Source organism: Henckelia pumila, chromosome 2 (assembly GCF_033568475.1).
Source record: "Henckelia pumila isolate YLH828 chromosome 2, ASM3356847v2, whole genome shotgun sequence".
Lineage (NCBI taxonomy): Eukaryota > Viridiplantae > Streptophyta > Magnoliopsida > Lamiales > Gesneriaceae > Henckelia > Henckelia pumila.
Window position 1 is genome coordinate 136268029 of NC_133121.1, and position 26340 is coordinate 136294368.

A 26340-nucleotide genomic window follows, 5' to 3' on the forward strand; every position below is an offset into this window, starting at 1 on the left:
TAGTATAGCTTCATTTTCACTAATGGCAAAGGATACAGACTGGATCAGATGGAGATAATTCATGGATATAAAAATACACATGCATGTATTATATTTCATGATATAAATGAATGCATGTCTTATTTGCGACAATTAATATCAATAACGATGCATGAAGTTGAAATCATGAAATCACACATGCACGAGGACATACCATGCCCAATAGAAGAACATGCACATATTTGCTTATTATTATTATTATTATATATTTTCATCAACACAAACACAAAGACACCGATCAGTACTTTTCAGATAAAGATCTCGGCTTCAGCACAATGGTGTGGCGGTTGAGGATGCGGGTAGCGAATTGTCCGTTATTCTCGGTCATATCGAGCTCGGATCGTCCCGGCGGCGGCGAAAGCTCGAAGTTTTGGACCAACCTCCCCAAGGTGATCCCGATAGCAGCCAGGGCCATGAAGATTCCGGGGCAACTCCTCCTGCCAACCCCGAAAGGTATGTATTTCACGTCGTTGCCATTGGCTTCCACCTTACACTCTTCTTCCAAGAATCTCTCGGGCCTGAATTCTTCGGGCTTCTTCCAGTGTGCGGGATCGTTCGCCAGCCACCAGGCGTTGACGAAGATCCGGCTTCCTCCCGGGATGGTGAAGCCCTTGAGATCAACATCCTCCAGGTTCAGGTGTGGGACCAAACAGGGGACCACCATTCTTCTTCGAAGAGTCTCCTTTGTTACTGCCTGGAGATATGGGAGCTTGTGGATATCGGGCTCGGTCACCTGCGCGTCAGGCCCGAGCACGGCGTCCATCTCAGCCCGGAGTTTGCTTTGAATCACAGGGTTGTTCACCAGCTCTCCCACCGCCCACTCTATTGCCCATATGGTTGTCTCGATTGCTGCTCCAATATCGCCAAATTAATTAAAATCTATATATATATATAAAAAAAAGTTTGAAGAATTTTAGACGTACGTACGTACCAGCAACATTCATGTTCTCTACAATGTATAGAACATTATCCTCATTTATCTCTCCCATATCCTTGGCTTCAAGAATGTGATCGATTCCACACTTGCCACCTTTGTAATTCTCTGTTTTTCTCGTGCTTACATTTTGTCTGTTACAATTTTCGAACCAAAACAAAAGAAGAAGAAATATGAACATCTTGCGTACGTAAACTAGAAATAGATCGACGACGTAAACTAACTTACAGCTTCCTCTGATCGACAAAAAAATCCTTGTACAGCTTCAACCTCCTCTTTGTAACCTCTTGGCAAATGTTCAAGTAACCTCTCAAGAAAGGCCTCAAAATGGGGACAAAATCACCAAAATTGTACTCAAGACTCTGCCCCAACCTACTCCTCTCCGCGTTCACCGTCTTAACCTTAAGATACAGAGGATCTTCGACGCCGGCGAACCCTCTCCCAAACATGATCTTGTACACATTATTGTACACCATCAACTCTATCCTATCCCTCAGAACAATCCCTTCCGTGGCCGCCGCGGGGTTCTTCCTCACATCCTCCACAACAGCGGCCGCCTCCGCCTCCCACTCGAGGCGGTTCTGCTGCACCACCTTGTTGGTGAAGAAGGGTACGGTGACGATCCTCCTCATCTTCCTCCAGTGATCCCCGTACTCGGTGAAGATCATGTCTTGGCCTTTGCCAGTGAAGATGTCGAAGACGATGTTCCTGGAGCGGGATCCGAACTCGACTCCTTTGGTGAGCAGGACTTCTTTGGCCAGCTCTTTGGAGGAGATCACGGCGATCTTCCTTTGGCCCATCCTGAGCAAGAAAACTTCGCCGAATCTGCGGGCATATCTGATCAAGTCATGGTGGTCTAGCTTGTTGCCGATTTGGAGCCAGCTTCCCACAATGGGGAAGGACAAGGGGCCTGGCGGGGACTTGAACCGCTTTCTCCGTAGTTTGGACACTAAAATGGCGAACGTTACTGAGACAAGGAGACTCACCAGTGTTTTCTGGAACAGGGAAAGATCCATTTGCAGGGAAATTAACGTATGATTTTACAAGTAGCTAGTGCGTATACGTATTTTGCCACAGACGATTCTTATCGCTATATATAGAATTATTTACCAGCAATCATGAACATTCTACGTAGGTAAGATAGTATTTGCGACCTCTAAAAATAACATGAGAATCTCTCTTACTTAGATTCCGAACAGCATGGGTCATCGCGATTTGTTTTAATTATTCAAAATCAAATGCAATGCCAACTGATCAAATTTGGCAAGTAGGACAATTGATACACTGAATCTGCAAGTTTGTGAGATTGAATTCAATGATCTTAATTTGTACGTATATTGTTTTTTATATGATATATATGTATTTTGGGGTATATCAAGAAAAAAATTATTTATATATATATTTCTAATAGTATGGCATCAATAGTACATTCAAGAGAATTAATGTAGGAGACAGTTTTTTTTTTAACAAAAAAAAGAAGAGAAGGTTATATGTGTTTTTTTTTAAATATTGGTAATCAACTACAGAAAAATATTAATAGATAGGGCGTTGGCATCAAAAGTCATGCAGTAAAGGAGAGCGACGTGACATAAGCCAGCATGAACTTGCATGTAAAACTGCCGGCTAATGTTTATATAATTGTGTTATGGGACTATGGGAGTATGCAAATATTCATGAGGAGTAATTAATTAATGATTTATTTATATAAGTCTTTTCTTTAATTTGTTTGAACGCTAGTGTATATATATATATATATAGAGTTCTTTTATGGTGCCCAACTCATATGCCCAACTCCATGCCCACCATGTACAATATGTGAGTTGACCAACACAATTGATGAGTTGACTTATCACATATTGTACATGGTGGGCATGAAGTTGGGCATATAGAGTTGGGCACCATAAAAGAACTCTATATATATATATATATATATATATATATATATATATATATATATATATATATATATATATATAAAAGGATGCTGTTTTGGAAGAAAAATTGGTGACAGCGTGAAACCTAAAGTAGTGTCTGTCTATAATTGCAGATTTTGGATGGCTGAAGAATTTATACGTATAATATATACTAGCGCACACACAAATGCAATGTATGTGTACAAATAATTCATAAAAATTAGAATAGTAATTGGAGGATCATGGGAGTTGAATATAGGAGAAAATGTGTTATACCTTATTGTTTTGTGGTTTACTACATTTTAAATAAATAAATGAGAATTATAAAAAAATTAAAACATGTTGTTTAAAGGAAAATTTTGGAATTAAAATTTGACTTCATCGAATAACAGTTTCTTATGGGAAACCCTCCTTTTATATATAGTAATAGATTAATGTTACACAATTCAATAGATACAATTAATTAATGCAGTCAGCTTAGTTATATGATATTTGATTGGTAAGTTGAGTATAGGTTTAGTATTAGTAATCATTTTATCAAATCTGATATCTGAGAATTATTAATTGGCTAGATATCTATTTTATTTCTTTTCATTTATCATTGGGGTTGATAAACTAAACCAAATACTAAAATCGTAGCTAAAAAATATGACAAAAATTTATATGAGACGTTCTCAAATGTCATTTTTTTTAGACGAGTCTTTTATATGTGTTATCCATTAAAATTATTACATTTTATGCTAAAAATATTACTTATTATCATAAATATGGATAGGATTGACCCGTTTCACGGAGGAGGCCGTCTCACATGCAGGAGTGTTACTCCAAAAATATATTTTTATTTATTATAATGGCTAGATAATTATTTTGCAACTATAGTATACTAATTTGTAGGTATTAAAAAAATGACAAAAACTCCTATGAGAAGGTTTCACGTATGAGTCATTTTTGTGAGACGAGTTTCTTATTTGAGTTACTCATTAAAAAATATTACTTATTATTGTAAATATGAGTAGAGTTGATTCATCTCACAGATAAAGATATGTGAGACCGTGCTCTTAAAAAAAACTATAATCTACTTTAACCCGCCGTGGTTTGTGAAACATTCAGGTTTAGATTGCGTCTGATTGCATGAAGTGGGCTTTATTCAGAAAAGGGTCGAAATTGTGAGAAGGCCCAAAGCATATATTTCAAAGGACCGCTTAAATAAGCCCAAAGACTTGGGAACATCGAATGGTTTTTGAGGACATTACTATTTTTTCTCTACTTGATGGCTGATGCATGAAAATTGGGAAAGTTTGAAAAATGACCTTGGTCAACTAAATTTTTTGATTTATGACCTTCTTTCAAAAACAATTTGCAAAATGACCTTCAAATACAAAGAAAATGCAAAAACAAAATAAAAAAAAAAATTGAGAAGGTTATATTTTCAAATCATGGTCAAACGGAAGTTATTTAGTTAAATAAATCTCATGAAAATTTATTAAGTGATTTGATGAAAATGATTAATCTCTAGAGTAAATAGACCCAAATCGAAAAATCTGAACAAATATATCACCAATTTAAACGTGAAATTAACACCAAATTTAGTCATTTTAAAAAATGAAAAAAAAGAAAGAATAGGTCTTGTGAGACGATATATCTATGACACGGTTTAACCCGACCTACATTTATAATAAAAAGTAATAATTTTGACATAATTTTTTTTTATGGATCGGACAAATAGAAGATAGAAGATTGATTTATCTCACAAAATTGATCGTAAAACGACTTCATAAGAGTTTATGTGTGTTAAAAACTAAGCATGCCCGCCACATTATTTTATGTCTTATTTTACTTCTTTTATATCTTAATTAATGAAGATATTTCAAGATTGACATTTAATTTGTTGAGACATGGTGATGGATTGCTTCTTTTAATTAAAACAGATTTCTCGCCTCCACAAGATGCTTGAGAATCGACACGCACAGACGTCTGTTTTCCAAGATATAACGGAAAAACCAGTAGCAAACTAAGCACAAATTCACTACTCCGGCGAACTTGAATCATACCTTCACTTTATCACCAAAACTTAACGGAGGCCAAATGAAAAGCTAACAATATGAAATGCAAGAGAATACTTGAGTGAGATATTGAATATTGTGTGTGTGAATTGAGGAAATGAGCACACTATTTATAAGCTTCAAAAAACACACCAAAAGTCATAAAATTAATTAACTCAATTAATCTTTCAATTAACTCAAGCATGTGGAGAGCCTAAAGTCTCAAATTAATTCAATAATATGAAGAGCCAAAAAACACTCTCACATCCGTAATCCATAATTTTCATTCAAAAATTTTAATTTAAATAAATTTCCAACAAGGAGACCACGAATCATGATTCTTCTCCAAGTATTTTTTTTTTTATTTAAAAAAAAGCAAAAACAAATATTTCATTTATAGTCTATATGCCCTCAAAGCCATCCATGCTATTCAATCTCACTGTAGCTGGAAAACATGAGTTACTAGGTTCTCTCTATCAATTCACTAGATATCTACGAGGCTAAGCTTCTAAGTATCTACCGGAAAAGTGCAGACTACTGAGCATGACGATGTGAAGTTAGTCTTGGTGATAGGAGGACATCAAATTGCTGATTGAGGAAAATTATTTTGCCAATCTGTTCAACCTTCCTTCTGAGGGTATTATCAGTTTTTCGGAGATTCCCACCCAAAAAAAAATATAAAATTGAAAAACAGGTGGCCTCTGAGCTCTTCCTTTAGCTCGCTCGAGTCTGCTTTCGGGCGGATGTCTTCGTTTATAGACGCAATCCCTTTGTTTTTCAGTAAAGATATAAACCATGACTCGTTGAATCATTTAATGATTGATGTATTCAATTTTTAAAAAACAAACAAACAACACGGGATTTGTCAAGAACAAGCATCACCCAATGACACAAAATACAAACATTACAAAACATGTTTTGAGTGAATCCAAAACTCACTCCCATTACTCTTATGATTCAAACCGATGATATTTTATTATGATACTGGCTTCAAAACAATGGTGGAATGATTCAAAATACGTAAACTGAATTGACCACCGCACTCGGTGGTGTCGATCTTAGACTGCCCCGGAGGAGGAAACAGCTCGAAATTCTGCACCAGTCCTCCCAAAGTGATGCCAAGAATTGGCAATGCGAGGATAATTCCAGGGCAGCTCCTCCTGCCAGCCCCGAACGGCAGGTACCGAAAATCGTTGCCATTGGAATCGACTTTCGACTCCTCTTCCAAAAACCTTTCGGGCCTGAATTCTTCGGGCTTTTTCCAGGTTTCGGGGTTGTTAGCCAGCCACCAAGCGTTCACCAAGATCTTGCTTTCAGCCGGAATGTCGTAGCCGCTTAGCTTGGCATCATGGAGGTTCATGTGGGGTACTAGAAGAGGAATGGCCATTCTAAGGCGGAGCGTTTCTTTGACCACGGCTTGAAGGTATGGTAGTTTGTGGAGTTCGGGCTCCGTAACCGGTGCTCCCGGGCCGAGCACGGTGACTATCTCATTCCGAAGCTTTTTCTGGATCTCGGGGTGGTTGACTAATTCAGCAATGCCCCATTCAATTGACCACAATGTTGTTTCAATTGCTGTTCATGGAAACACACGAGTTGTTACATTTGTCTTTGAGCATGAACCATAATTTTCGGGTAAAGTATGGAACTTTTGTCGAGGCAATCACTTAAAGAGTTCCGAGTTTATCAATGCAAATAATCTTGGTCTCAGAAAAATAAAATTTTAAGTTTTGATTTTATCTTTCATGAGCTATTCCCCTCAGTGAATGGAAAAAAAAAGTGTTAAAAGTTTTGACTTTCAATTTTTTCAGTTTTGGTGATCTAAAATTAAAGTGCTGTCATTTTATATCTAGGAAGGTACATAGAGTGCGTGGGGTTATTTGAAACCACTAGTTGTTAACTGGTGAGTACATTTGAACTACCGACAAGAACATACGAGAGCCTTGAAATGGTCTTTGGGTCATTGTCATATATTCAAATAAATATATATTAACAATCAAAGTCAACAACCCCACCCCATTTCCACACTTATCAACAACACAATCAAGAAATCATTTATACCAGAAGAAAATTCAAAAAATGGTAAATTTTTCCAGGACAAAATATAATTAAAAACTTACCAGCAACGTTAATGTTCTCAACAATGTAAAGGACATTGTCTTCATTGATTTCTCCTTTTTCTTGGGCTTCGATGATGTGATCAATGGCACATTTTAGGCCATCATTGTCCGTAGCCTTCGTGCTCGCAAGCTTCCTATAACATGAAATTCAAGCTATTGAACAACATTCCCAAAGAAAAAAAAATCACAACTTTTTTCTTAAAAAATGAATCTTTTGAGGGAAAAGTATCCCTCAAAATCATAGGTCATAATATGCCCATACCCCACCAAAATTTTTGAGTTTCCAAAATGGAAAAGGACCAAAAGAAGTGAGTTAGAGCAATGATTAGAAACAAGAAAACAAGGTGGAAATTAAAAGAACTTACTTTCTCTCATCAACAAAATAGTCCTTGAATAATTGCAATCTCTTGTCTTTAACTTCCTGGCATACTTTGAGATAGCCTCTCAAAAATGGCCTCAAAATGGGAATGAAATCCCCGTAATTATAGTCAAAGCTCTGCGCCAATCTGCTCCTCTCCCCATTCAGAGCCTTGAGTTTATTGAACAATGGGTCCTCTTCACTCTCAAACCTTCTATCAAACATGATGCGATACATATTATTGTACATCATCAGCTGGAGTCTCCTCCGGAGAACGATCCCTTTCGTGGCAGCTTCGGGGTTCTTCTTCACGTCCTCCACCACGGCGGCCAGCTCCGCCTCCCATCCGTGGCGGTTCCTCTGCACCACTTTGTTGGTGAAAAACGGAACCGTCATGATCCGCCGCATCTTCCGCCAGTGCTCGCCGTAGACGGTGAAAACCATGTCTTGACCTTTCCCGGTGAAGATGTCGAAGACGACGTTACGCGTGCGGGACCCGAACTCCACTCCCTGGGTGTGGAGGACCTCTTTGGAGAGTTCCGGGGAGGAGACGACCACGAGGTTGCGCTGCCCCATGCGGAGCAGGAATATTTCCCCGAATTTCTTGGCGTAGTCTGTGAGGTTGCGGTGGTTCAGATCATCTCCGACTTGTAGCCAGTTTCCGAATATTGGGACGGGGATGGGTCCCGGCGGGAGCTTGAACTTCTTGCCGCGGAGTTTGGAAATGACGGTGGCGGTGATTATGGCGAAGAAGAGGCCGAGAAGGGTCTTCTCGAGGAGGAGAAGATCCATGTTTAGGAGTACCCGACCCGGGTATCGGAGGTCTCACGGCGGAAGACGGCGGTTGAAATGGTGGTGGGTTAAGTTAAATGTTTGCCGAGTTGTCCTGTTCTGTGAGAAGGCGACGCAATGTGGAAATTTATAGAACTACGGCAGGGGGAGGCAGAATTTGACGGCGTCAAAGTTAACGGCTGTTTGGGGAGAAGTTGATTAATGTGGAATTGACGCCGTCAAAATACCTGCGGTGAATCAGAAGTCAGATTAGAATTGGTAAATTTAAGGAAATGGTTAGGGAGTAGGTAAGGGGGTTTGGTACGGCTCACAAAAAGTCGCATTAATTATCCTCTTTCTTTCTTCTTCTTCTTTTTTTTTTTTTTTTTTTTTTGAACTTTGAAGTAATTTTTAATTCTTAACTTTTACAAATTGGCTAATACTTTTGATTATTATCAGTAGTTTTTTTTAAAATAAAAAATATATTATTAGGAGTGGTCGATTCCACGTCAATATGTATTCAACTTCGAATGCAAGCAATTACGGCTGATCAAGAAAATATGGGATATCCGGGTGCGTGTGCTACAGAAATCAAAGAGAGGTTTTTATAGCTTTTGATATTGTTCATGGTCGCCATTCGACGAATTTTGTAGCTCATAATATTGTTGATTTTTTTTCTTCCTCCCATTCATCGTTTGTTTGGATGAATGATGAGTTTTTCTCGTGGTTGGTTGAACTTGTAATGGCTAATTATAATTAATAAAGTTACAAGTTTTGCCTAATTAAATAAAAAAATATGCGTTTGAATTCCATTTTTTTCAAGAATTAAATTTTTTTTAATTAATCATTTCGAGTGTTTATTATTATACCAATTTGGTTTTAGTTCTATCTATGTTTCAAACAAAAAGTTTATATGTTAGTCTAATATATTACTCTAACCTAGGATATTACATGTAACTATAAATATAGATTATGGATATTAAAAACAAAAAGTTCTAATTTCTTGTCACATATAGGTTTCAAAGAAAAAATTATGGATATTACATGTAACTATAAATATAGATTGTTGAAATTACATTTAGAACAATAAATTTTTTGTGCTGAATCTTGTGAAATTCTAACGATATATATACTTTCACTAAATGAATTGATTCGTAAACAACATTTTAGAAAAAAGGTTTTGGTTACCTCAAAAAAAAAAAACCGGTTTTGCTCTTCAACGTATCACAAGATCCTGCGCATCCAATCGAGTTAATGAGGGGGGAAAAATCCTATTTTCCCAAAATATTTCGCTCTTCAATTTTATAAACAATTATTTAATTTGAACCAACTTAATTAAAATAATATGACTTTTATTGAACTTTTCTTATTATCTTATTGATTGGATATAATTATTATATATTTTATTTTATAGGTATGTGAACCAATACATTACATAATGCAAAATTTTTTTATAAGTCGCTTTATAATTATTTGATCAATTATTTGGCAAAAGACAATACCTTGAAGGCATCAGTTAGTTTAGTGAATATGATAATGTATTATGTATGGACAAAAAATGCATTGAGATTTGAGATTATTGAAAAAATTGGATAGAAATGAAATAAATAATAATGTGTTTAATTTGAATGAGAAATTTAACCGCTCTAGATCATATTCGTTGGATCCTCGTTGATTTGATAGCAAGATTATTATTATATTATTTTTTAAGTTAAGCCATCTATTAGAATCAATTACTTAATTCACGAAATATGACAGCAGAAAGCCAATATAGTGAATCACATTTATTAGAATCATATATGATAAAACTCCAACGTATCGCTTTGTAGGTATAATGGGATAAATAATACTTCCTCCATCTCAATTATATTGTCCATGTTTTCTTTTTTGTTTGTCCCAAATATATAGTCATACACCATATTTAGTTTTACACTTTTTTACTAATTTACCCCTGTTAACTACACCTTGAAAATTGTGCAATCATTTTTTAATACATTAAATAGGGATAAAATAGGAAGTTTATATAAAATTTACTTTTCCAATAAATTTTTCTTAATTCGTGTGAAAACTAAAACAAGACAATATATATGAGACAGAGGGAGTACATAGATAAGTAATATAATGTAATAAAAATAAATAAAAAATGATAGTGAATATAATATTTGATTTGATTGATGAATTATAATTTACATATTTGATTGATAAAATTTTATATTAAAAATGACAAATTAACATTTTATCCTTTTAACAATAAATAAAATATAAATAATATTATTTATAAGGGATAATATAGTAATTTAAATTAAATGATTTGATTAATATAAGATAAATAATTGATTATTTGATTGATGTAAAATAAATAATTAATAGATTGATAAATAATATTATAAGAAGTACGTGAGATTTAATAGGATAAGTTATATACATATTAATAATATAGGCTACCAAACAAAGGGAAGAATTCGAACAGAGCAATGAGCTAGCCGATCAAGATTCTCTCCCCCGCCATTAATTAATATTCATGACTACTTTCAAGTGTCTCGTAAAATTAAATTCGTACAAAATTTTATATCTCAGTTGACTTTTTTTACTAACAAATTATCTAAATTGAACCGAAAATGTTTTTTTTTTTCTTTTTTACAAAAAATGACATACACAATGAATATTTTATATATAATTATACAATAGCTTTGAAATTATAAACCATCCAGATCAAGAGATCATTTTATTAGTGTGCCTTAGATAATTTTATAATTTTAAAGATAACAAAAATAATCTTTTACATGTAGCATTAACTCAACATGTCTCAAACTCGCAGCAGGGGTGCGAGCCGCTGAAAAAAAAAATTACAAATCAACTGCGCATGTGGAGTCGAACGTTGACTGCACATATTAAGTAGCAAAAAATCAAAGCATTCATATATAGATGAATCATGAATGGATGTTAAAAACATATTTTAAAATAAATAACATTTTTAACCTTATGATATGTATTTATTTATATATTATGTATGAGTTGGCTCCAATTTGGATGCATGATTGAAAGTGTTATCACGATGGATCAAAGCGTATATATTATATAATAATAAATAAGTATAAAAAACCAAATGAAAACATCACGTCGTTGGAGGAGAGGTTGACCTTCATGTGTTACGAATTATGATATTCCCTTGTGCCAAATGCTTTTAATTTAATAATCATGTAATTTAATATCGGACGCTATAAGTTGTATGACAATTTAATATAGTGCCTAATGAAAATATCATATAAAAAATAATTGAACAATAATTAAATGTCCCTTATTTGTTTTTTATATTATATTCATCTTACTTCTGAAACATTATTATCACCATCACAATTATTTTCTTATTTATAATATACATCGGAACGCCCTTTATATTTTTCAAACCTACCTCCACGGATGGGGGCAGCATTTTCGACCAAAACCTAACCCCCCAAACTCCAAATTACAAGTCCTCAAATTTGCTTTAAAAAAATATATGTATACTTGACGCTAAAGTATCAAGATTGCCATAAAATATCGAGTTAAAATTTCATCGTATCAAACTTTTCACTCATTTCAAAAAAATATCATTAATTTAAAAACAAAAACTCTTGTGGGACTGTTTTATGGGTGAATTTTGTGATACTTATATCTTATTTGGGCCACCTATAAAAAATATAACTTTTTACGCCCAAAATATTACTTTAATTATAAATATGGATGAATCGATTGATCCGTCTTATATATAAAAATATGTGAGACCGTCCCACAAGAGACTTCGCAAGAAAATCATACACGATGTTTATCCCGCATATGAGTATTTATTACAATGATTTCAATTATATGTAGGGGTGACAAAAATTTCCGAAATTCCGACCATTCCCAAATCCCATCTCATTCCCGTCCCGAAAAAATCCCAACCTGAAATTTTTTCGACCTTAACTTTCGTGATTTTTACCATCCCGATTAATATCGGGAGAGGGATCAGGAATAAAACCTTATCCCTACGGGATTTTCGATCCGTCCCGAAATAATATAATAATATATTTTATTAATAAATTTGTTAATATAATAAGCTAAATATTCTTAAGTTTCATCTCATATAACACTTAATTGTGGACTTAATTCACATAATTTTTATTGTTGAAACGATAAATTGTAAAATCACGAAATGACATTTTATTTTTGTGTATTTTTTTAAAATAAATTAATAATTTAATTAATTCATATTTATAATTATCTAATTAGAACAAATATGTAGAACAAGACTCAAGAGATTAATTTGACAATCTATTTAACTAAATTTATTTAGTAATTGTATCCGAACATTTTATTATAATTATCCGATACATTTTTTCTTAACAAAACCTTGAAATATTTTCCAAAATATTTTAATATTATATGTTTTAATTGAATATTTATTTTTATTTATGAATATAAGTTTCTATATAGTATATATAATATCATAATCACATTTTTTTATTTGTTTAAACGAAATTTTGAATATGAAAAAAAAAATCGGGATTTTTTCTCCCTACCCGACGGGATCCCGAACATTCGGGATCCCGAATAGTCGGGTCCCAAAATGTTTCGGGTACGGGATCAGGAAAAAAAAATTTCAATTTTTTTCGGGACGAGAGTTGGATAACGAGTTTACGGGACGAGTCCCGACCCTATTCCACCCCTAATTATATGTGTTTATTGTCTAAGTAATGATAATATTGGCTAATAATAGATTTATCATACTGAAAAAACATAAAATTAGTTTTTTTTAGCGGGAAAGTAAAATCCAAAAATTGTTAAATGGCATGGATAAAAAACATATGCCATAATAATATAAAACATAATTCTAGCTATCACCGTATCACGTTAAGCGAAGTCAACTAATCTTAAAAAGAGCTTCTTCTTATTTACTTTCTTTTGTTTAATTGTGAACGCAATATTAGTCAATAATATCCTCTAAAAAAAAATAAATAATAATAATAGTCAATAGTAAGTTTACATGTATTAAGTGAGTGTTTACAAAAGATTATACTTTTGCAGAAATGATTAAATTTATAGATTATAAAAAAGTTAAGAAAAATCAAAAGTTGGTAGTGTTTGAAAACAAATGTGAAAAATCTAAAAATCAAAGTTGGGTAGTGCTTGATAAATAAGTGATTAGAGTGATGTTAATTAAGGAAGTGTTTGATAGATATTCTACAAAGTGTTTCTTATCTTCTAGCTGCATAGAATTAAGTGCTTTTGAGTGTTTGTGAATGTTAAATTTTGTTTTAGCTTCTTCAACGTTTACCCAAAAGCAAGAAACTAAAATTTGATGTTTTTTTTTACTTATGTTTTTTTAAGGTATAAAATTACAAGTTGACATATATATCCTTAATAAACTTATCATATTACATATGATTTTATTATTATTTTTTAATATTTTTTAATTTTACATTATTATTACAAGTATTTTTTAGAAAAAAATATTTTTTAATTTTACATTATTATTACAAGCATTTTTTTAAAAAATATTTTTTAAAATTTTACATTACTATTACAAGCATTTATATATATGTATATATATATATATATATATTGCATTTTCATACATTTGTACATATCTATTTATTCAAATTTTTTCATTTTTTATTTTTTTATTTTATTAATCTTATATATTTTTTCAAGTATTCATCTTATAAAAAATAAAATATTTTTGATACAAAATTCATAATGTAAAATATTATATAAACTCATTTTTTATAGTGTGAGTATCAAAAATTAAATAATCAAATAAGGGTATGATTGTCATTTAGTTAAAAAATTAAGCTTGAAAGTAATTATTCTTTAAATACTAAACTTTAGTTTGTATTAGCTTTTAACTTCTATTTACAAACACTCTCTACTTTAGCTTCTCATCAACTTCAAAATAATCTCTACTAGAATCACTTTTAAATAAGCAAAAACTCTCCAAAACACTCCCTAACATTGACATTTTTTATTTTTAATTACTTTCGGAGAATCAGAATCATCATACGACTAGCTTTTGGATTTTAATTAATTTAATAATAAGCTAACAAATAATTTGAGTTTAAGTAACACACAAAAGTAATTTTTTTAAGCCAAAATCTAACAATAACTTTTTTTTAGTGATTGCAAACGATTTGTTGTGACTTATGAATATCAACCCGTAGACTCACCATTTTAAACAATAACAAAATGAAAAGCATGGATTATTTTTAAATACATGGGACCAGCAGCGATTGCATATTTCGTTTTTCCTCCCCGGATCCTTTTGTTTGGTCTAATGGGAGTTTTTCATTTTGGTTGGTAATTAAATCTTATAACTCATGATATTTATTAATAAAATTACAAGTATTACCTTAAAAAAAAATTCAACTGAACCAATTTTTAATTAGGCTTATTGGACGAAATTTAATTTTTCCAGATTAAAAAAAAAACTCTACTTGGTTAAATATTTTGACTGGAACTTGGTTAAATATTGTTGTCCCAATGTATGCCACTGGAAAAAAAATAATGATAATGAAATGGTTAGGTTTTAAATTCAATGCATAGCTAATGCAAGTGATTACTAAAGTTGGACTATTTCATAAATGCACCGGTCACAACCCGCAGCCACTTTCCTCCAAATGAGTAATGAAATATTATTTTCAGGGTAATATGTCGAGAGTTCATTGATTCATTGATTTTTTCGTGTATTTCACATCTATTATTAAATATAACTTTTAAATGCACTTTTATGATACTAAGCCAACGCTAGCATGAAATTTCCCACTCCACCACAAAACTACCTTTCATAGAGAATATCCTTCCATCTAGAGGCGGGAAGAGTCTATGCTACCACATGACACTGCCCATATGGATATCTAACAACCATTTTTTTTTATGTAATACATAAACAGTGCTCATGTGCTAGCATAGACTCTCATCTAGAGGCGATACTTGTTTACTCGATATCGGACCATTCATAGTGATCATATCCATTCTACTATTTTAGTAAGTTATTCACTAATTCCTTTTAGTTATCAACTTATTCTAGTTGATCTTGTTATTGGTGTTTTTTCAAGGAGTCATTTCAAGCTTTGCTCTCGCTGGACTTCTTATATTGGGATATGGATCAAATTAATAAATAATTATTTTAGGTGGATTAAGGGATGCTACTCAGTTATTGAGCAATGAAATATCATTAACTCTATTATTAATATCTATGTCACGTGTGATTCAATGAAACATAAAATTTCCCCTAATTTTTTTTATTTCTAGCAAGTGTGCTCTAGGTGTGAATTCATGTTATAAAAAATAAAACAAGGATTCAAACCTGTGATGGAAGTGAAGCGATCCAAATTTACCATTAAAATTGTTTATAAAATCAATGTATATCTAGAGATAATGCTCTAAATATATAAATACTGAAAGGGAGCCAACTCCTCATACTGAAAGGGAACCTGCTTATCATTTAACGAAAGAAATCTCTGCAAGCAGGCTACAAGACGACGGCTGTTGTTAGTTTCATTCAGTAGTATATATAATGCGAATGGTGCCTGAGAAAAAAACAATCATCAACAAGGAAATGCAACACATTACACTTAAGAATCACATCTTTTTTATTTCTTCCCCAAAACTCAAAGAGACGACCGTAACAGCATAAGTAGTAGTTCATCAAGTTCACGAAGCTCAAACGAATCTACGGACGGACTAGAAACATAGGACGAAAAAAAAATTCGGAGCTAAGACAGTGAGTGAACAATGAACATGATATGCCAACTTAAGATGCCATTATAGGTAATCGCTTGTGGCCGAAAACGACCTGGCGAAGCTGATGATAACCGTCGCGGTAATGCTCGAGCGAGAAGCAAAGCTGCCTGATTGCTTCTCGTTTCTGTTCTGCTCCTTCTAGAATGATCTCTTGCTTCCTCTCTACTTCCCTTTCCAGTTCTTTGACCCTCGAGCCCAGCTCCTCGGACAATTTACGTGCCCTCTCGGCTCCAGCGATCACTTTGACGTGCTCCAAATGCAGTTGGTGCAGGTGTTTGCTCATTTGATCGATCTGTTCACCTTTCTTGGACATCATGCTTTCGTGTTTGAGCTTTAGTGACTCGAGGGTATTGTTTAGTTCTTCCAAACGATCGTTCCTCTCGGTAATATCAGCGTTTAACCGATCTATTTGACTACGGAATCCACCTTCCTTTTCGTCTTTTCTCATTTCTTGCTCTGAGGATTGGCACGGTGAATCCAATTCTTTTAGTTTATCCTCCAAGTGAGTTTTTTCCGTCGTCATTTTTGATATATGTGCTCGAAGTTGCTCCTTTTCTTCAGATAAGTTCTTATTGGCATTAGATAATGATTCCATTTGACTTTTGAATTCACCTTCCTTCTCGTCTTGTCCGGCCTTGGCTTGTCTTAGTTCGTCTTCTAAGGATTGAAGACGTAAATCCAATTCTTTTATGTTATCCTCCAACTGAGTATTTTCTGTTGTCATTCTTGATACCTGTGTTTGAAGTTGCTCGTTTTCTTCGGATAAGCTCTTATTGGCATTACATAACGATTCCATTTGACCTTGGACTTCACCTTCCTTCTCATCTTGTCCAGCCTTGGCTTGTCTCAGTTCGTCTTCTAACGACCGAAGACGTGAATCCAATTCTTTTATGTTATCCTCCAACTGAGTTTTTTCTGTTGTCATTCTCGATATCTGTTCTTGAAGTTGCTGGTTTTCATCGGATAAGCTCTTATTCGCATCAGATAACGATTCCATCTGACCTTGGACTTCACCTTCCTTCTCATCTTGTCCATCCTTGGCGTGTCTCAGTTCGTCTTCCAACAACTGAAGACGTAAATCCAACTCTTTTTGGTTATCCTCCAAGCTAGTCTTTTCTGTTGTCAGTCTTGATATCTGTGTTTGAAGTCGCTCGTTTTCTTCAGATAAGCTCTTATTGGCATTAGATAGCGATTCCATTTGACCTTGGAATTCGCCTTCCTTCTCGTCTTGTCCAGCCTTAGCTTGTCTCAGTTCGTCTTCTAAAGATTGAATACGTAAATCCAATTCTTTAATGTTATCCTCCAAGTGAATCTTTTCCTTTGTCATTCTTGATATCTGCTCTTGAAGTTGCGCTTTTTCTTCGGATAAACTCTTATTGGCATTAGATAACGATTCTTTTAATCCCCTGATTACTTGATCACTATCTGAAAGGCTGGTTTTGTACCTGGTTATCTCGTCTTGCAGCTCCGAAACCTCTCTTCTCTCTTTCTCGAGTTTGTTTTTTGCTTCTGATGCCTCAGTTTGCGCTGATTCGAGCTGATTCTGGAAGTTCTGAATCAACGAGCCCTTGCTCGTGAGTTCCTGCCTCAATTTCTCTATTTCCTCCCCTGAATCGCGAAGCTTCTCTTCCGCGATTCTCAGCTCTTCTTCTAGCCTCTGAATTTTGTAGACAGAGTTCGAATCCTCTTCCGAAACTTTAGGATCACTAACAGGATTATTTGAATCTTCCAAAGACTGTTGATACTTTTGAAGCTCCATTGTCAAGTGAGTAACTTCTTCTTCGGAATGCTTTGTCTTTTCTTTAGCAACTCGCAGCTCCTCTTCATAAACAGCTATCTTGGAGGAAAATTCAGCATTGGCATCGTGGGATTTCTTGTGCCCTTGTTCAATCTCTTGTTGGAGCATCTGCAGCTTCTCCTTCACCTCCCTAAGCTGGATCTCTAACTCAATATTCTTCTGTCGCAACTCTTGCGTCTCCGCGTCATTGCTCGTGGTGATATTGTCATTATCAATGAAGGAATCATCAGTCTCCGATTCAGAACTCGATGACTCATCTACTTTACTTCCGCCGCCACCAAGAAAAACATCAAATCCTGCAGCACGGGAACCGGACTTAACATGACTTTTCTTTCGACTCGGAGAACCGGTACTTCGTTCTGAGCCCACATCAGAAATTCCGGAACCTTGAGACACAAGATCTGAGGGCATGGCTTTTCGGAGTTCCCCGGAGACAATATCATATCGCTCAGCCAATGATCGATACATGCGATAAAACTCCTCCACCAGATTGACCAATTCTGGTCTCTTCTTAAAATACAGTTCAGCCTTTTTGGCAAATGAATCCGCGTCCTCTTCGATGAGTTTTAGTATTCGTTTGACAAGCTCATCCATTTCTGAAATCAATAAACTCATCATATTTTGGGTCATAGTTTGTATCAATGTGGTGTGCAAGAACATTATAGTTGAAACCATTTTCTAATTTCCATTACTACTGTTGTTGCACTTATCGTGTACCCAAAAAGAAATTTTTAAGTCATTGAATACATACGAGATCAATGAAATGGACAAAGGTATTCAAATTAATAATACATGTTCAGTTCCAAATATCTAACCTTCAAGATTTTCTTGTAGCCACTTGGAGTTTTTAGGACTAATGTGGCTATCCCACCACCAAGAGTGAGACTTCTTTGATTCCAATCTCTTCATTCTATTTGGCTTCGCCTATAGAAAAGTAGTTTTAAGATCACATTAGAAACGAGCAAATGGAAACTGGGAAAATAAACAAACTAATCTATAATAGTTACAATGTATATGTATGCATCCACTGTATTACATTAAACTATTGATATGGACTCTCTCAAGTTCCACCCACTAGTTTACTGTTAAGAATCGTCCGCAAATTAGTACGGGGGCGTAGGGCTGGACCTAGAAGGAGTGAGCAGGGCTAATATCTCCCATTTAAACAAACAGAAACCTTCAAATTCTACTGCTAACACAGCTACATATTACTTCACCAAATGGACTGAAGAAATACCAATGGATGGCCTCAGCCGCGGATTGGAAAGGCGTGGAATGCTTAATCTACATTCATCTTCTTTATGAATAGGTCCTCCTAAGTGTATATAGCCCCACAACACTAAGTCTCCACATCGCTGGAGTTCCCCGATCTGTTACGGTTTACATGATATCTCTCATTCAAAACTAGTATTCCAATTAACAAACCTATGCCTGGAGGATTACATTTGCATTCTTGAATAAAAAAATATAGTGTTGAAATAAGTTTCTTACATCTTTTGATGCCATTACTGCAAACTCAAAGCAACCTGATACTTCTGAATTCTTGGTAAAAGCAAATGAAACACCTGGATTAGCCAGATAATATGTAAGCATGGATTAATGTAAAGATGGAAATCATCTAACAAATATATATATTTTCTAACTAACTCATTCATAAGCATGAACTATACTGTATCAGACTATCAGTTGCACCTAGAAGTGTATTCTACAAATTACATGCTCATAAATTCTTTCAAATCGCGTATGAGGTTTCGAAATATTGATTACTGTAAACGTTGCAATGTTTAATTTAACAGTACAAGAGATTCATAAAACAAGAAATGATTATTGCAGCCACAGTGGCATTAAACATGCAAACACACCATATGTTCCCACAAACAGCAGTCGGAAGCTAGAACAACAGAATCAACTACCGTTGCTTCGATCTAGATGTTCACAGGCATTCGAAACAGCACTTCTACTAGTGGAGTACGTTGGATCGGGAAAAAAAAATTTCGATGTTCGATCAAGATTTTGTTATTTCAAACATAAACGTTCATACTCAAATACACCAAAAAAATTAGCTTGCATGACCTCTGTTTCATCTCTATGTGAAAGTACTAGATAACTAATACACACAAACAAAAAAAATTTTTTTTTTTTAAAAAAACAAAACTACAGGTAAATGTCATATCCCTACTTGCCTAAGATTCAAAGACTTATAAAAGCATAATATTTTTTTGCAATTAAAGAAATTAAATGTCTAATAACTAAGTTGGAATAGCAAGCGGCCGAAAATATAAATAGAATTAATGCCAAGTGGGCCACATTTGTTATGTAGGCCCATGGGCCAGAAAATAAATTAGTGGACCGATATTATCTTACTGCTATTAGTATGCAGAATGCGTACAACTGTCCTCACCAGTCACCACACACGTAAATCCACCAACATACATTTATTGTTTTCCTTTAATAACTCGTGAATTATTCTCTCTCGTCTCAAATTTAGAGCTAAGTTTGTTTGTTTTTTTTTTCCCTAGAGAATTAAAATATTTTATAAATAAATTTTTTATTTTATTTTATTTATTTCATTCATTGAATGATTATGTATGTATGATTATTTTACATTTCTACTAAATACTAGAAGCTGAAATATATATCTTAATTTATTTATATTTATATATTAAAAAACACAGATAGTCTACTTTCCAAGAAAGGAGATAGATTCAGCAAGTTCATCGTGATAAAGACAGCTACTCATGAACTATAATATCATAGAGTACTTTAGTTCCATCCCAAAGATAAAAAAAATCAGAAAAACCAAAATTAAATCTTTTGCAGAAAATTAAGTAAAATGTGAATATTATTGTGATCACATATATAATATCTCATTTTAAAACGAACAACTTACAAAGATGGGAAATGTTTCGAGTTCATATTCCAACAGAAGCTTTGCGAAAAAAGGTTCAAATTTCAAGATTTGCACATACCTCAGATCAGGAGCAATTGCATGCTTAGCTAGCTATTTCCAGTAAATCATCATAATCCCCAGCAGCAAAAACTATAATTAAAAAAAAACAAAACAAAAAGAAAACAAGAAACAAAGAAAATCAGTGGAAGAAGAATTGAATTCTTCTGAGAAGAGGGATTTTCAATTAAAATCTGAAGAAGATTTTGGTTGTGGAAATTAAAAGAAAGCAAGAGAATGGCTGACCTTTTTTTTTTTTTTTTTTTAATCTTGTTGAATCTAACTTCAGCAAGAAAGAGAGATTGGGATATATAATTATTTTTTTTGTGAATGCATTTATTTGAGGAAACGTACATGCAAAACGATATGGGGCAAGTCAAATCTTGTGTTTACATGTACCTGTCTCATATTTGTCTATAAATAATGTATTTTCTAGAATTAAAAATGTGTTTTTTTCAGCTATTATTAAATATTTAATATCAATCTCATCACTTATTCGAGAATTATTTTGAAATCTATATACTCTTTAGTCAACTTTATTGGTAGTAATATTACTGAGACTTAAAACTATTAATTTAGATTAATTTATGAAACATCCTAGACTTATAAATTTCAAAAATGCGGAAAATTTAAAAATTTTTTCTTTTTCTTTTAATTTAAAAATAAATACTAAGTAAAATATTTATATATATATATATATATACATATATGCCCATACATATATGTACAACCATAAAAGAGATTTAAAATTTAATAAATAATTATGCAACATAAAAATAATTACTAAAACGTCTGAATCGTGCAATACTTAAAATAATTCAAAACAATTTAATCAACAGTGCATACACTAAAAAGTTGCGTGAAAATAATACTTAAATCTCAACACTGAAATAAAATCTTCAAATAAAATAGTGTTTAAAATATTCATGCATAGAACACTAGCACGATGCAGACTACGGTCACGGGGCCACTGCAGCTCCGCTCATACGTCCTCACCACCGGTAGGGGTAACCTGCTCCTCTACGTACCCACCTGTACCATATCAGTGTAGTGAGCTTAGAGGCCCAACATGCATACTAACAAGGGTTTAAAATAATTTAATACACTTTCATACATAATACTTAACCTATAAATGCATGAGCATGCCTCAAAAATAATAACATAAATGTTGCTTAAAGAAATCACTGAATTATATGTAACATACATAATATCATACATACTTGAGTTGTTGAGCACTTATTTTCTTAACATCGAATGGTCCTATCCGTAAGTGTGACCCATACTTATAGTGCGACTGATCAGTCTAAGAAACCATCGTACGAGGCTGGTGGCGAACCACCCATACATAAATGGCAGAAACTGCCCATACATAAATGGCCACACTACTTCAATTTCCACCTAAAATATTTTATTTGCTCAACCATAGAACTTCAATCATAGCATAAAAATTGATTTCATGAATGCATGTACTTAAATAAATTGTGTGTGTCCTTCATATATATTTAATTTAATTTTTTACTAACATATAAATATTAAAAATAACTCCAATGCATAAAAATAATTAAATATATACTCAGGACACATGCAAATTTTTCATGGATTGTACTGGACTGCTGGCCCTAACACTCAAACCCATTTACTTAAATCTGGCTCATTAACACTGAGACTGGCCCATTAACATACTTAAGCCTAATAAAATAATTCTAAGCCCAATAAAATAATTTAAAGCCCATAAATCATCATAGGCCCAATAACAACTTAGACTGGCCCAATGAGCCCAAAAACCCAAAGACTGGCCCAATAACTTTTATGGGCTTAAAAGCCCATAAAATTAATGGACTAACTTAATTAAAATTTTAAAAGTCCAAATAAAATTATTTGGGCGTCCAAATAATTTTATTTCAAATTAATTGACCCAAAAACCCATTAATTCATAAAATATTTTAAAAATAAAAAGACTCGAGCCCGGCCCACCAAACCCGGACCCGGACTCACTTAACCCGACCCACGACCCACTGACTTGACCCGAACCCAAGAACCCGACCCGAACCCAGCCCTAACCCTAAAACCCGAACACACCCTCCCTCTCCTCCTTGGCCGCCGCGTGCAGCAGCCCTTCTAGGGCTGCTGCCGCCCTGCTCCGGCCACCCCTGGCCGGAGCCCCGCCGCCCAGACGTAGCCCACGTCTGGGCGGTTCGAACCTAGACCCTGGCCCAGCCCCATGCAACCCACAGAGCCGAGCCCGAGCCACCTTCCTATAATCCTAGCCTGCGCACGCCTATGACCGAAACTGCATCAGCTGGTTGTCCCGGGCTCGTTTGGCTCGAACCACTCGAGCCACTCGAGTCCAGGCCGTCCCCACACCTCCTAGGACCCTGAACAGCAGACATACCATCCATGGTTAACCAAAAACGTGGGCATGATTAAGAAACCAAAGAACAATGCGCATCCAACCAACATCCGAATAGATTTCTGAAAAATTCTTAATAATTTTCGATGCACACACAACACACACGTAATATATACTGATATGGCACGAAATTAAGAGAAAGAATCATGCATTTCACCGAAGAACGAAGAGAAACGAGCGTGAGACGACTTCCGGGACGACGGGACGATGAGCAAACTCGAAGCTTCGAAGAAAATGGCTATGGAGTCTTGGAGATGTCTTGAATCGATGAAGAAGATGATGGAGGAGGGTGAGATGTCGGCTGGTGTGATAGAGATTGGCGTGGGGTTGGGTAGGGTAGAATTAGGTTTTTAAATTAGTCTAGGTTTTTAATTTAATTAAAATAGGTTTTAGAATAATTAAAAGTTTTAAATACTCTAAATAAAAGTTTAAAAAATCTAATAACTTAAATTAAAACATAAAAATCTCGAAATTACAAATTAAGGGAATTTTAAAAATAATTAAAAGTCATTAAAATGGCTAAATTTGGATAAAAATGGACTCCTAAAATTATATAAAATTAAATACTAAAAATTTTAAGGAAATAAATCTCAAAATAATATTTTTGGGCTCAAATAAGACTCATAAAAATAATTTGGATAGAAAGTTGTCATCTCGTCCGTCCACGGTCCCGTCTACGCGATCAAATAATTAAAATGCCATAAATCATAAAAATCACTAATTATGGGTTAAGTGCTTGAAAATAAATTAAATCATGCACAAATAATTCACATAATTATTTAACCCATAAATCACAAATTTAAATTATTTAAATATCCTAATTATGCATGCGGATTTACGTATTTAAAATACCGGGTGTTACAATTCTTCCCCCCTTAAATTGAATTTCGTCCTCGAAATTAAAGTACTTACCCGAACAACTCCGGGTAGCGAGTCCTCATGTCTGCCTCGGTCTCCCAAGTAGCTTCCTCCTCCGAGTGATTCAGCCACTGGACTCTGACCATCGGTATGACCCGCGTCCTAAGCCTCCGCTCCTCCCTTGCCAAGATCCGCACTGGCCTCTCCTCATACAATAGATCTGGTGGCAACTGTAAGGGCTCGAAATCCAACACATGCGACGGGTTGGAGACATATCTCCGAAGCATGGATACATGAAAAACGTTGTGCACCGCCGCTAGCCCTGGTGGTAGAGCTAAACGGTAGGCCAACGTGCCAACTCTCTCCAAGATCTCGAATGGCCCTATATACCTCGGATTAAGCTTGCCTCTACGGCCAAAACGCACTACTCCCTTCATAGGTGACACCTTCAGGAATACGTGATCACCTACAGCGAACTCCAAATCTCGTCGTCTGCCATCTGCATAACTCTTCTGCCGACTCTGAGCTGTCCTCATCCTATCTCGAATCTGAGTCACAATGTCAGCTGTCTGCTGCACAATCTCTGGACCCAGTAAAATCCGCTCACCAACCTCATCCCAATGCACAGGAGATCTACATCTCCTCCCATACAATGCTGCATAAGGAGCCATACCTATAGACGACTGGAAACTGTTGTTATAGGTAAACTCCACTAATGGCAGTCTAGTCTCCCAAGAGCCCCGAAAATCAATGACACAAGCTCTCAGAAGATCCTCGAGAACCTGGATCACTCTCTCAGACTGACCATCTATCTGGGGATGAAATGTTGTACTGAACAGAAGCCTAGTCCCCATAGCCGTGTGCAGACTCTTCCAAAACGCAGATGTGAATCTCGGATCTCTGTCTGACACAATAGACACTGGTATGCCATGCAGTCTAACAATCTCTCTAATGTAAAGCTCTGCATACTGTGTCAAAGTATAAGTAGTCCTCACCGGCAAGAAATGAGCTGACTTGGTGAGTCTATCCACAATCACCCAAATCGCTGTACAACCTCTGGCACTCCTCGGTAAGCCAACCACAAAGTCCATCGTAATATTCTCCCATTTCCATTACGGAATGGGAAGAGGTCTAAGAAGTCCTGCTGGACGCTGATGCTCTGCCTTGACTTGTTGACAAGTCAAGCACTCTGACACCACTCTCCCGATGTCACTCTTCATCCCGGGCCACCAATACAATAGCTGCAAGTCTTTGTACATCTTCGTACTTCTGGGGTGAATGGAGTACGGAGATGTGTGAGCCTCTGCCAAAATCTCAGCTCTCAACTGATCGACGTTCGGTACCCACATCCTACCACGGTACTGAACGATACCATCCTCCACTGTATACAAGAGATTACCTCTAGCCTCATCTCTCTGTCTCCATCGCTGTAACTCCTCATCAGTAGACTGTCCCTCTCTAATCCGATCTCGCAGAACTGGCTGCACCGTCAACACTGACAAGCTCGGTGCATGGCCACTCGGATAACACTCCAAGCCAAAAATCTGAATCTCGCTCTGTAGTGGTAACTGTACGGTCAGACATGATACTACTGACGACTTCCGACTCAAAGCATCGGCCACTACATTAGCTTTACCCGGATGGTAGCTAATGTCACAATCATAGTCCTTCACCAACTCCAACCATCTGCGCTGTCTCATGTTCAACTCCTTCTGTGTGAAGAAGTACTTGAGACTCTTGTGGTCTGTGAAAATCTTGCACTTTTCGCCATACAGATTGTGCCTCCAGATTTTCAAAGCGAAGACCACTGCTGCTAACTCCAAGTCATGCGTCGGATAATTCTGCTCATGAATCTTTAGCTGTCTCGACGCATACGCAATAACCTTACCACACTGCATAAGCACTGCGCCTAAACCCAGTTTAGACGCGTCGGTGTACACCACTAACTCCTCATGTGGCACTGTCATAGCTAACACAGGTGCTGAAGTAAGTGCATCCTTCAGTTGATCAAAGCTCCTCTGACAATCTGGACTCCAAATATACTTCGCGTTCTTCTTGGTTAAGGAAGTCAAGGGTACTGCAATAGAGGAAAAACCCTTGATGAACTTCCTATAGTATCCTGCTAAACCCAAGAAGCTGCGAATCTCCGAAGCATTCTTTGGAATCCCCCAATCCCTCACTGCCTGCACCTTGGACTGATCCACTGCAATCCCATCCCTAGAAATAATGTGGCCTAGAAACGCCACCTGCTTCAACCAAAACTCACACTTACTGAACTTTGCAAACAGTCGATGCTCCCTCAAAGTCTGCAAGGCGGTATGCAAATGTTGTATATGCTCCTCAATGCTCCTCGAGTAGATCAATATGTCATCAATGAATACAATGACAAACT

General features: G+C 35.4%; 3 protein-coding genes across 4 annotated transcripts; all 3 read right to left on the reverse strand.

Moving 5' to 3' along the window:
- Positions 1-277: 277 nt before the first annotated feature.
- LOC140878488 (trans-cinnamate 4-monooxygenase-like) lies at positions 278-1989 on the reverse strand. The gene is made up of 3 exons (XM_073282089.1): positions 1202-1989; positions 971-1107; positions 278-888 (listed from the first exon to the last, which is right to left on the reverse strand). Exons 1-3 carry the CDS (start codon positions 1987-1989, stop codon positions 278-280), a joined length of 1536 nt encoding a protein of 511 aa, XP_073138190.1.
- Positions 1990-5736: 3747 nt separating this feature from the next.
- LOC140881252 (trans-cinnamate 4-monooxygenase-like) lies at positions 5737-8308 on the reverse strand. The gene is made up of 3 exons (XM_073286416.1): positions 7411-8308; positions 7046-7179; positions 5737-6500 (listed from the first exon to the last, which is right to left on the reverse strand). The coding sequence occupies exons 1-3, from the start codon at positions 8193-8195 to the stop codon at positions 5905-5907; spliced, it is 1515 nt and encodes a 504-aa protein (XP_073142517.1). The 5' UTR covers positions 8196-8308; the 3' UTR covers positions 5737-5904.
- A 7464-nt stretch (positions 8309-15772) lies between these two features.
- LOC140880371 (uncharacterized) lies at positions 15773-20840 on the reverse strand. 2 transcript variants are annotated; one of them, XM_073284741.1, is made up of 5 exons: positions 20703-20840; positions 19225-19298; positions 18549-18657; positions 15946-18329; positions 15887-15907 (listed from the first exon to the last, which is right to left on the reverse strand). In XM_073284741.1, the coding sequence occupies exons 2-4, from the start codon at positions 19237-19239 to the stop codon at positions 15946-15948; spliced, it is 2508 nt and encodes an 835-aa protein (XP_073140842.1). In that variant the 5' UTR covers positions 19240-19298; positions 20703-20840; the 3' UTR covers positions 15887-15907. The 2 variants fall into 2 exon arrangements, with proteins under 2 accessions (XP_073140841.1, XP_073140842.1); XM_073284740.1 differs by having other exon boundaries at positions 15773-18329.
- Between the last annotated feature and the right edge of the window lie 5500 nt (positions 20841-26340).

Bases quoted from the DNA above. Each gene is read 5' to 3' on its own strand.
- LOC140881252 (XM_073286416.1), bottom strand. From the start codon at position 8,195: ATGGATCTTCTCCTCCTCGAGAAGACCCTTCTCGGCCTCTTCTTCGCC. The intron at 7,180-7,410 runs GTAAGTTCTTTT...TTCATGTTATAG, and splicing joins TATTTTGTTGATGAGAGAAA to GAAGCTTGCGAGCACGAAGG. The intron at 6,501-7,045 runs GTAAGTTTTTAA...TTCCATGAACAG, and splicing joins TGAGAACATTAACGTTGCTG to CAATTGAAACAACATTGTGG.
- LOC140878488 (XM_073282089.1), bottom strand. From the start codon at position 1,989: ATGGATCTTTCCCTGTTCCAGAAAACACTGGTGAGTCTCCTTGTCTCA. The intron at 1,108-1,201 runs GTAAGTTAGTTT...AAATTGTAACAG, and splicing joins TTTGTCGATCAGAGGAAGCT to ACAAAATGTAAGCACGAGAA. The intron at 889-970 runs GTACGTACGTAC...ATATTGGAGCAG, and splicing joins AGAGAACATGAATGTTGCTG to CAATCGAGACAACCATATGG.
- LOC140880371 (XM_073284740.1), bottom strand. The intron at 18,330-18,548 runs GTTAGATATTTG...TATTGATTTCAG, and splicing joins GCTACAAGAAAATCTTGAAG to AAATGGATGAGCTTGTCAAA.